General features: G+C 39.8%; 1 protein-coding gene across 1 annotated transcript in view; it reads left to right on the forward strand.

Moving 5' to 3' along the window:
• The window catches only part of SSBP2 (single stranded DNA binding protein 2), a 122,131-nt gene that overhangs the window by 84,004 nt on the left and 25,892 nt on the right, over positions 1-12,235 (forward strand). The window contains exons 6-9 of the mRNA XM_014309463.2: positions 6,285-6,344; positions 8,013-8,079; positions 8,240-8,310; positions 10,355-10,422. Coding sequence (XP_014164938.1) covers positions 6,285-6,344; positions 8,013-8,079; positions 8,240-8,310; positions 10,355-10,422 — 266 coding nt within the window. The remainder of the gene's footprint in view (positions 1-6,284; positions 6,345-8,012; positions 8,080-8,239; positions 8,311-10,354; positions 10,423-12,235) is intronic.

Here is a 12,235-nt window from a genome sequence, read left to right on the forward strand (position 1 = left end):
CATGCACCCATCCCAGTGGAGCAGTCTGGGAATACTCAAATTCATAAAATTATAGGCCTGATTCTTTGCAGAATTAGCATAAGTGCATTTCTGTCTTCAGCAGTATCACTCTGCATTTTAAAAGATTCAATTTTTTACAATTGGTTTGAGTTATTATACTATGTGAGAGGGTATTATCATCTAGAAAAATCTATGAGTAGTTTGTGGTTTTCTCCTGTTGGGGTTCCTTTCCCTAAATACCAGCAATAAAGTCAACTGGTAAAAAGTAAAGTTATCCAGGATCTGCTGGCCTCAATCATCCCACCCTGCAGTTGTGGCGATGCTTTTACTGCCCATAACTGTTGGAGCAAATTTAAACTGCTCAGCTTGGGGAATTAATCTGTTCCAAAGAATCATCTGTGTATCAAAATGAGGTTTATCAATCTGGGGAAAATGCTTTCAGTCATCTGTCTGGTTGATGTTTAAGTTCTAAAAATGAAGGGATTTTTATTTTGAGGGCTTTTAAGGTGATACAGCTTGGATGTTTTGGCTTGTCATGTTTGAAATACTCTGTTTTCTCTTCTATTTGTATTTAATAAAATTAATATAAAAACTATTGACCCAGTTTAAAATTCATATAAATAATACGTCTTACAAAATTTGAATTTCTTAAAAAAATTCCTTTAAGTATCATGTGCAGAACTTAGCAACTTTTTCTCACAATTATGAACTCTCGAGCTTCAGATAATTATGTTCCCCACAAAGTGACACAGGTGTAATAACAGGGCAATTCCTGCAGATCATCTGAAAGCAGACCTGGCTTTCAGCATCTCAGACAATGTTTAGCTGGGGACCAAACATTTTGTTTGTTTGTTTCTTTCTTTCATTTCAGTGTAAAATTGGTTTTTTCCTTTTTCCACACCAAGCAAGGTGTGTGTTGCAGTGTCCTTCCATGTGATGCTCCTCGACAAGGGATAAAACATTGAATTTATATTTAAAAAGCTGGTATTGCTGTGACTTGGAATTCTGGATGTGAAAGGAGCTCCTCAATTTAGGAAAAAAAATTGCTCTTATTCTGAATTCAATCAGATTTCTTACTGTTGCTATTTATAAGTTGTCAGTCTGCTCTTAGAAAACCATAAATATGGGAATTTTTATGGATCTTCTTCTGAAGCACAGTAAAGAACTTGCTCGTGGAAATGGGTTTTGTCATCAGGAAAGGCCAATGTAGAGAGAAATCCTCTCTCAGTGCTGAGAATAACACATTTTTATGTAAAATAACATAGATAAAATCAGCTGCTTTGGTTTGCGCTGGTAGGCTGCAAGACGTGCAGTGTACAACCCAAATTTCATCTCTGAAATACTTCAGAAAATGATCATTTTAGGTTTGGTCCTGGTTAAAACTGAAATGTGTTAATGAAGACTGTCCTGAAACTTGAGTGATTGTTACTGCTGAGGGAGATGCCAGCAAAAAAATCACAGAGGAAACTAAAAAATAAAAAGCAATGAAATGAAAAATGAAGTGCAGGATAACTTGGATAAATTAAGCTCACACGTATTTAATGGTTCCCAGTGGTCCTCCTAGGAGGGAAAACCCCCTTTGGTTTGGGAAGGGGAGGTGCAGGTGTAAAACACCTCTAGAGCATTTCCTAAAACACTGGAGTCTTAAAGAGACATATTAACATATTATTTACCCTTACAGGAAAATGAAATAAAAATGGCCAGCAGTCCTATTTTTTATCATTTGGATACTAATACTAGTAATCATAACAATAAGTGATGCCAAACCTTTTACCTCAAACTAGAGTTTGAAAACAAAAAAGGTGAAGATGAATTGTATTTGACACAGAATGTGTGACTTGGCTACTGATTTTGAAGCAGAGAGGAGAACAAAGATTTTTGGTTTGTTTCAGTTGTGATCATTTAGAACTTTTAAGTGGATAGATGGAAAGATTGGGTCATTTTCAGAATTACCAGAGGAAATGGCACCTTGTCTCTTGCAGCTTGAACTGTTTTCCAGTACTTGCACCTCAAGTAGCAGCACAATTAATTTAAGATCACTTGTAGTGTGTACAAATAAGGTCTGTGGTTCCATTTTCAGCTGCTAGGATAAGTGGTGTTTATGTTTGTGCTGTAGGTGGCTGAGTTGTAAAAATCAATTATTGCTATTTCTTCTCCGCACCAAGTGTGAAGCTGTGTCTCACCATGTAATTTTTAATTTGTGGTCAATATATTTACAGTCAATTGAGTCTCAGTAGGAATTTAAATTTTCAGCATTACTTTTCCGGGCTGTGGGTTATTGTAAATGTTACAAACTTATGTGAGACAAAATGTGATTGATAAATGTAAAGGTATGAGGAAAAACAGGATAAAAATGTCTGTGCAAGAAACCTTTATTTGGAAGGAAGTAAATTACACTCCCAGCTTTTGGAAGGGAAGTAAGATTAAAGAAACAAGAGATTTATTGAAGTATGTCGTGCTTAGTAGACCACCACTCTCTGAATTCCTTATTTCACCACTATTAAGTGGAAGTGAAAACTGATCCACATCATATTTGAGAGTCTCCTAAATAAGTAAAGAGAGTACGAAACATCCCAGCCTCTGTGCCTTCATGGCATCAGCTTCCTGCTGGATACTTCCTGTAAAAACATTTTCTGGCATCAAAGTGTGGGCAGTGAGGCAGTTGTGCTTCAGCATTGCTCTCTCAAACACTTTCCCACGGAGAAACTTATTTTCTGTTGTGTTGAGAACCAAGAAAAGTAGGATTTTAGAAGGTTTTGATGTTGCACAGCACACACGTGTCTCAGACCTGCATTAAACACACAGGTTGTGAGATACCCTTTGCTGTTCCTGTACACAGATGGATTATTCTTGAGCAGAGAGATTACAAAAAAGTGCTACAGCTTCTGGCACCATCATTCAAATGCCTGAACTTGCCTTTCTTTAAAGTACTTTTAGCAATTCAACACGAAATGTTACTGTAAGAGCAGGAGGCTTATTAAATTTAACATTTCACTCCCTGATTTTATTTTGTGTCATCTCTATTATTCTAGCATTCTAATACTTTCCTCCTTTTGGGTTTTTGAGCTTTTTTTTTTAACCTTTGCTGTAAGTTGGTAGATGCAAATATTCTGCAGTGACTACACGAAAAGTTTTTTCTTTCTGGCTTCTTTTTCACTCAGTTTAGTAGAAGGTTCTTCTTCCTTTGCTCTCAGCTGCAGGATTGGCAGCCTTCAGGATACTTCTTGTGATGCCAAATTAGTGAATTTCATACCTGTAGCCAGGAATTACAATATATTGCTGCCAACACATATAGGTGGCATCTCCATCTCAGCAGTGGCTTAGGTCTGGCTTGCTTTCCTGTTTCTTTGTTTTATTTGTTTTTGGGGTGTTTTTTGGTTGATTATTTGGGTTCGGTTGGGATTTGTTTTGAGTTTGGGGATTTTCCCCTTTGTTTTTGTGGTTGCTTGTTTGTTTCTGGCTTGTTTTTTAGTTTTAGTTTTGAGGGATTTTGCAGGAGGTTTGGTTTTGTTTGTGTAGGTTTGTTTTTTAATTGGGTTGGGTCTTTTAGGTGTCCTTTGGGTTTTTTGGGCTTTTTTTTTTGTGTTGTTTTTTGGTTGTTTGGGTTTTGCTGGGGTTTTTTTTGTTTGTTTGGTTGGGAGTTTTTATTTGGGTTTTTAGAGGCTTTGTTGTTTTTTTGGGAGGGTGTTTGTCTTTTGGGGGTTTTGTTTTGTTTGTTGTTATTGTTGTTGGTTTGTTTGTTTGCTTGTTTGGAGTGTTATCTTCTGCTTTTCCTAACACCTTATCGTGTCTGCCAGTTCTTGAACTCCGTTGGAGAAGTTGATTTTAGTCCCTCTGTTTCCTACCCCACAGCTGAAATTGCCTGCTGCATTATTGAGTATTTTTCAAGTTTAACTCCAAGACAAATAAAGAGTCTGTCTTCCTGAAAATTCAGTGTGAGCATCCATTTAAGGTGCATTTTAAATACTGGATTTTAGGCTGAGGCAAGAGACAGAAATGTCCCAGTCTTTAGCATGCAAACATTGTATTTTCACCTTCATAAACAAGTTCTGAGTGACCAGTTCAAGGTCTGTGGGCCCTGGTTTTAATTTAGTCCCAGTATTCTGAGCCCAGTAAGTTCAGGGTGTTTGTGCTGCAGGAGAGGGGGAAGGACAAGTTGCCAAAAACTGAGGAGAGAAGGATGCCTGCTGTAAGAAATGGAAGGCCAGAGCTGTTCCTCCCTAATGGACATTCCAGCAACTCCTAGTAAAAAAAAAGAGTAGGAAATTAGAGACTAATGCCAGGTGTTCTGGAAATGACAAGGGAAGTGGTGAATAAACACATGGCACAAAGTTTCTGCTGCTTGCATTTGTGTCTTTCAGAATCCACTGCTCAATGATGTGCGTGGGGGCTTTAAAACCACTCCTGCTGTCATGAAAAGCTGAGAGTATTTCATATATTTTCATTAAAATGTTGGACAGAATTTCTTTGTTGTCTTGAAACATCTTGGTGGAACCTTTTTGTGGACAAACAATATATAGAATACACAATATGATATATACAATGTATTGGTAGTGGAGAGGGAGAAGTTCAGTCACTGACACAAAATTTAAGTTTGTAATGGTAACATTTTTTTGGAAAGCCAAACCATAGGAACTACCTGAAATCTGCTTGTCACTGACTGCAACTCCGCCTGGGTGTTAGGGGAATACATCCATACATGAATATTTACAATAATAATCCTTGTAAGCTTGGAAGGAGTAGATTTTTTCTTACTATTACATATCAGTAGGCTGCTTCTGCTCTTTAAACATGGCTGAATTCAGAGACAATTCAAATTTCCCTTTTTTTAAGCTGCACAGCTGTAAATAAAGTTGAGTTTCATTTGCTGGAGGAGACAAGTCAAACGCAGGGTCCTCACTGGAGTGGCTGCGCTCGGTTGACCTCTGTGGAAATGGCTGAAATTCTAATTTCCTGACACTTCTACTGTTTCATGAGGGCCTCGTCGCATGCACAGCCCTTTCTCTTTCTTATCAGAGGTTCTCAGCATCAGAGAATGCACAGAGGAGCCTCCCTCTTCTACAGCACATCATTTCAAGTATCTTTTTATTAATCTATTCACAATTGTTATTGAACTTTCTTCTCCGGTTTGTAAACCCTCTGTATTTTAAATTGCTTTCTAGCACTACTTTGAGTGTTTGTTTATGTAGGTTACATTAGTCAGCTTTCATCTGATTCCAGGATGTGAAAGGTTTCATTAATTTATTGATGTGAGATCATAGGAAAAATTCCAGTAGTAATTATTGGTAAAATAATTGCAGTTTCTCTGCTAGCTGTTGCTAGTCTAAATCAGTCTTTTTGTCCCTGTGCTCAGACACAGCATACTTTTATCTCTTCATTTTCTTCTGGAGCTGTAGGTACTGCTGCTTGCCAGAGCCATCCTCTTCATCTTCTGTTTAGTCAGATACTTGTGCCTTTTTCCTGTAAATTTGCCACTCATCTCTTTATATTTCTAGGCTATTGCCACACTTTGGGTTGGAATGAGCTGAGAAGTTAAATGCTTTTGCTGCCAGTACCACTCAGTTATCTGGGGGCCTGGTGTGGTCTGTGGGCTGTGAGGTAGCTCAGGGGTAGCCAAGAGCCACCAGAATCTCTCAAGGTGTGGATGGCGTGCCAGATTTGGGTATAAAGGGAGGTGTGAGAGAGGAGATCCAGTGTGAGAGCAGGGAGGCATGGCAGGAGTGCAGCAATGAATTGACATGATGACTGAAACCAGCATAATTCTAAATATTTGCATCATGAGCTGGGAATCTGTGCCCCCATGGGTTAAATTTTGTGCTGCTTTTCACTGTATTATGAAGAAGTGAATGAAAAGTATTTGTGAATTATTTTGATCTTCCTTACCTCTGAACTCTCCCAAGAACACTTTTGTTTTTTCTTCTAAGGTTCCATCTTTCCCCCTTCTCCAGTGGAAAGTATAGATGTCTCATTTTGGTTTATTCTTCACTATTAATGCATTAAGTTTCTTTATTCTGCACTTAAAAGTGCTGAAACAAATTGTTAAATAACGTATCCTGGTAGATGGATTGGATGAGAATCTCTGAATTTGTGTAATACTGCTGAACAATGTCCAGAGCTCTCTGTGGGGGTGTTGAGGCTGGATGGGTGTGAGCGTGGCAGTGGCACAGGGTGGGATGGATGGATGGATGGATGGATGGATGGATGGATGGATGGATGGATGGATGGATGGATGGATTTGCAGGAGGAGTGGGATTATTCATCAGTGTTTCCTTCTCTCCCTGCAGCCTTTCATGTCCCCCCGGTACCCTGGAGGCCCAAGGCCACCTCTCAGAATACCCAACCAGGTAAGGCTGGTCCCTGCTGCTCTGCTGGCCCCCTGCTACTCACTTCTGTGTCAAATGCTTCACTCCCTGCCCATCCCTGCTGGACGTACAAATTGTATTTATTCCACAGTAAATATGGGGATTATTGGTGAGAAACAGGTCTCATGAAGTGCTCTGTGGCTCCCAAAGACACTCTGGCAACTTTCTAAAAGCGCTGAATTCCCAATTTTCTCTCATCTCCATCTAAGGATGTGCAATGCCAGCGAGACAAGGATGAGTAATGAGCTGCTGTTCGTCAGCAGGGACCTTTTCTGGCCCATCTGTGAGAAGAGGGTTCTGGAAGCAGAGAACATTTGTGTTTTCAAGTTCTCCATAGTGCAGAAAGAGGAGGAGAAAGAGTTGTCAGCAGATGAAAAGTTAAAGACAAGCAGACAGAAAAACATCAGTGGAGCTCTGAGAGGAAAACTAGGTCATTTACAATATTGGGAAAAGTAGAAAGGATAAATGGAACAGGTAGTTTGGTTCAACTTTGGTTTCCAGGACTACCTTTTGATTGTCACACTATACCCCAGCCTCATTTCTGGCTATTTTTTATATTTGTGTAACACAGTTTCAACAAATTTGTCATTACTTTTGACACAGTATCACCAGAAGTTATGAAATCTAAATTTCAGTGAGCTGGATGTATGGGGTGGCAAGACTTGTCCAGGTGGTGCTCTGCCTGGTGATGTTTGGGATCAGGTAAAGCTACCTGTACCAGGGCAACTTTCTCACCAGGACACTGGAGGACTTTTTTAACCTTGATGAGGTGATCATCTGTGCAGTGCCATTAGTACTGCACTTAATTTCTGACAACATTTTACTGCTGTAACTCAGTTCACTCCTGATTTTTGCACTTCCCAATACTATCTGAGCCAGAGGTGTCTGAGCCCCTGAGCCAAGGGTTTGGGTTTCACACCCTCTGTGCCTGAGCTCAGTGAATCCTGGCAGGTGGTATGTGGTGGCTGGAAGAGCTGCCAGCCTGCAAGTTTGGTTTCAGAAGTGTTTTTGTCTGCACGCTGTGGTATTTTCAGTCCAGAGTGGAAGGTAGTCACATAATCCCAGTGAACTGCAGCTCTTGCTACATTCACATTATGCCAAATTTTATGCCAAATTCATTAATTGCTGCTTTAGCAGCACTGATATTACTCAAGGTACAGCATGGATGTGCAGAGTGTGGAAGCAATAACCTGTTGTGGTTCAGCTTTAAGGCCCAAATTTTGATTAGGTGGTAGTTTGGTCCTGGGATTGTGGAAAGGGTCCCTGCCCATGGCAGGGGGGTTGGAAGGAGATGAGCGTTAAGGTCCCTTGCAACCCAAACCATTCTGACATTCTGCTCGCTCAGAATACATTTTAACTGAAAATATGATGGTGCTTTGAAATGCTAAATAGCACCTCATGGATCAGCTACAAAGATCCATTCATAAAAGCATTTTTCCACTTGACCCAGCTGCAGGTAAAATCCTGTAAAAATGAGCTTTAAACCTAATTCAGTAAACCCAGAGGGCAGATTAATGTGGGAATTTAAAAGCACATTAACACCTGACTCAGAGGAAACATCCAGGAATTAGGAATGAAACGTGTGTGCTGTGTCTTTAACATGAATTTCAAGGCATTCTGTGTTTTTGTGCTGTGTTTTCCGTGCCTCAGGCCCTCGGAGGTGTCCCGGGGAGTCAGCCCCTCCTGCCCAGCGGGATGGACCCCACACGGCAGCAGGGTGAGTGTGGGGCCTCTCCACGGTGCTGATCCTTAGGCTTTTCTGTTAATTACAATGGGCTGATTCATTAAAAGTAGCTGTAGAAGGTGATTGTCTTGCATAATTAAATCAGTTGTGTATTGCATGTATAAATATAATGTGTTTTATATTTTGTTTGCAGGTCATCCAAACATGGGTGGGCCGATGCAGAGGATGACTCCTCCAAGGGGAATGGTGCCATTAGGACCACAGGTATTTTCTACAGAGGGGTTATCCTTACTGACAGGCCTATACTTAGTCTATATTCTCTGTCTTTGCTTAGCTTGGAGATTCCCAGGACTTGTTTTCGTAATCCCTTTTCAAAACAAACCTCCCATTTATAAAAAGAATGTGTTCTAAGTTGCAGCTGTACAAAATCGAAATGAAAAATATGTCGTTTTCATAAATATTTGGGATTTAAAGAAGAATCCTATCACTTGCTTTCTTTAGAAAAGTGAGTGTTGTAATCAAAGACTGACACTGGCAAGGCAGACCTGGAGTGGAGTAGGTGTTTCCTCTTCCTCCTCACTGATTATGCTGTTTAGGAGGAAAATATTAATACCCTCTAACTTTGCCAAAAATACCTCTCCAAATTCTGTAAACTTTTTCCACTGTTGATGTAAATTTTGGCACATGCAGCAGAGATTGTAGTGTAAAGTGAGATGTCCAGGCTACCATTTGTCCCCATGTCCACTCTGAGCATCTCTGTGGCTCTGTCCCAGAGAGACAAGGACAAACAGTCCTGCTGCACCCCTGGAACACAAATCCAGGACTTTCCTCTGTGTTTTGTCAGCACTCCAGTCAGCAGCACGTGGGTGGTGGTGTTCCTCACTGGTGCTGCCAGTGTTTTGTGTCACAGTGTGCTTGTTGTGCCCACACTGTGCATTTTTGCTTCCCCATTTCAGATAATCTCCCTGGTGGCTTCTTGTTTGAATAACAACTAAACTGTAAATTATTGAATAGCTCTGCCTTTCAAGTCTGTTCACAACTGTCTGTACAGTTTTGGATATTCTTGCTACAAACCAGTTGTGCAGTTCTTCACAATCTCTGCTGAGAGACCAGCAAAACATATATAAATATAAAATAAAATGTATTTGCTATTTTTTTTGTGTGGCCCTGAAATGTATTTGCCATTTTTGGAGGAGGAAAGAGAAGCTCTGCTGTGCTGCCATATGAGATTGAGCTGATCCTTTATGCAGCACCATTAGTCACACTGCAGGCAAATCTCATGCCACTTTTTATGAGGATAATTTTTCCATTTCTGCTGTCTTTTAAGATCCAGTGTTTTTGCAAGCTTCTTCTTTCTTGTGCTCAACATCCTAACCTACACAAAATTTAAGTTCACAAATGACTCCCTAATTGGATCAGCAAATACCTGGGCTCTGCAGAGAGCATCGCTGCTCTGGAAGGACACCTCTATGGGTGGCAGTGCTGTTATTTAGGCCAAAGGAGTAAATCTGTTTAGGATTAGCAGTAATTACAGGTGGAAAATTGTCAGGTGAGACAGATTGTTCTCTTTCTATTCCACTGAATAAAAATAGGTGTAATTTATATTTTTGTGTAAGTAGTGCTGTCGAACTTTGGTCATGGTATCAGGACATAAACTCAGCTTTTATGGGCATAGGGTATTTAATTTGTTAGCTTTGCTAGGACATTATTTATCATATTAAATACTCTTCATTTTGATTATCAGAGACCTGAGGTAGTGGAAAGTGTCCCTGCCCAGGCCAGGGGTGACACTGGATGGGCTTTAAGGGCCCATCCTGGGATTCTGTGATTTACTAGAATTGAACCATGGAAAGAGAAATGTAATGATGCATTAGAAAAGTTATATCATATGGTTTAATTTTATGCAAGCATAATGAAATCTAGGTAGAAATAATGCCATTTAATATCTCATAATCTTAGTAGGGGGTTCTGATTTTGAATTGCCTTGGTTTAGAAGCTGAATTCATTATAAAACCTGACCCTTGTTGGCCATTAACTTGAGCTCAATATGTGCTAATAGTATAATTCCCCCTGAAACCATGTTAACCATTCTTAGCCAATTTCTGGTTTGTATTGTTTCTCCTTGGGGTTAATGATCCAAATTTTTAGTCAGCAGTCAGGGAATCCTGAAAGCATGAATGGCATGGCCTGTCCTGGCAGCAGTTGTCATTGCACAGGGATGTCATTAACCTGCTGTCCTTTCTTTCCCCCTCCTCTTTGGTTTTGTTTTTTTGTTTTGTGGTAGTCTGACCCTTGGTTGTCATTGCAGAACTATGGAGGTGCCATGAGACCCCCTCTGAACGCTTTAGGTGGCCCGGGGATGCCTGGGATGAACATGTAAGCACAACACAAATCCTACTGTACCTAGAAAATGCCATTATTGCATTGCAGAAGGAGCAGTTGGGACAGACAAGGCAAGGAGAACGTGCTTTGGTGACCAATAATTGCAATTTTAAGAAGTGAACCCACAGTCTTACAGGAGCCTTGGCTGTCCTAACAAGTCTGTACAAATACTCAGTTTTTTTCAACAATCAGACTTTAAATACTGGGAATATTTTGTCAATATAATCACTATTATATCCTTGCATGCATTTTTTAAAATTACATTATTTATATTTCTACTTACTAAATATTTTGTGAGGAATGTTTTTTCTCTGCAAAATAAATCAGTACTTAATTGTAGCAAAATAGCCTTTGTCTAGAACTATTTATAAGAATGACACAATTGATTTGAAAGTCTTCCTCAACTGCAGTTCTTATTTTCTTAAGTACATTTATTTCCAGTCTAAACAGATAGAGGAGCTTTACAGATATGAGTGTATTTCTGTCAGTGTTTCTGTGTGTTTCTGGGTCTGGAAAATCATCTGGTAAAAATGGATATAATCTGAGTTCAGATTTATTCTAAATGTGAATGCAGCCATGGCAGGGTGTTGCACCTTGTATCCCTGAAGACAGCCCCCCTTTTAAATGTGTAGAAATACTTCATATGTAACATTAAGAAAGCAGTAAAGATTGCTATATGCTTTCTCATTATATCATAGATACCCACTTTTACTCTAGTTTTTATAGAAAATGTAAATAAGAAATTATAATTTTAATTTCGAGTAAAAAGGCACCACTGAAGAAGTCAAAGAGATACAGAAATAGATAATGTAATTTTTAAAAATCCACTGTACCTCTAATGGGTTTGGATTTCCAGACATACATTGACATCTTGAAGCAAATAAATTAAAATCTGGAGTTCTATCATATACATCACATATGGGGATTTAAGACAATTCTAGGGGCCTTCCTGAGGGTAGGAATTTATGTTTTTCAATTACATTGATGTGGGAAAAACATTTAGACATTTGAAATTCAGTGTGAGTCAAGTATAGGCACTGTAGGGGTTTTCCTCAGCAGAAGACTGTATAAAAAATGGAAAGTTTCTTTCCAGAAGTAAATTGAGGGATAGATAAGATATTTTGAAACTATTTATTCACATAAATGAGAGTTTCCCCATGAAAAATAAGGAAAGAGTTTTTAGTATGACAAAAAGATTTCCTGGCCTACCAGAAAGAGAGAAGATGGATTGAAGTACTTATACTGTGCTCTCTATAAACACATTTTATCAAAGGGTTGCTCTGATTTGGGATTCTCTGAATTGTATTTTCAGGACATGAGGGTGTTTCCCTTCTGCAAACTTACTGCTGTCTCTGAAATTGCAGTGGGACTTGGACTCAGGGCTGGCCTGGGGGCAGTGGCAGAGGATGGAGCCAGATGTGCTCCCCTCACCCTTCACCCGCTGTGGCTCAGCTGGCGAAATCACATTTCCCCTGCACATAAGGAGGTCCCTTCCCACCTGAGTGTTTTCTTTGCATGACAATTTCCCACTGCCCTGTTCTTCATTTTCTTGCGTTTTTGGCCATGTCAAGTGCAAAACTGTGTGCTCCACAGAAACAGCTGCCGTTTAAAATCCAGCTTTTCCTCCTTGGAATGTGAAGGGAAGCTGCTTTGGTTAAGAGCAGACTATCTGCCAAATAAAATGTGGCAGTTTTTCTGGGTGGGAAAGTGTTCTTTGTGGTCAGAAGGGGCAGCCTGAGGGCTCATGAGGCAGCGTTTGAGCCCCTACAATCCACAACTGCAGCACTGCTGGGTAATTCCTGCCTTT

This window comes from Geospiza fortis, unplaced genomic scaffold (genome assembly GCF_000277835.1).
Source record: "Geospiza fortis unplaced genomic scaffold, GeoFor_1.0 scaffold43, whole genome shotgun sequence".
Classification (NCBI taxonomy): Eukaryota; Metazoa; Chordata; class Aves; order Passeriformes; family Thraupidae; genus Geospiza; species Geospiza fortis.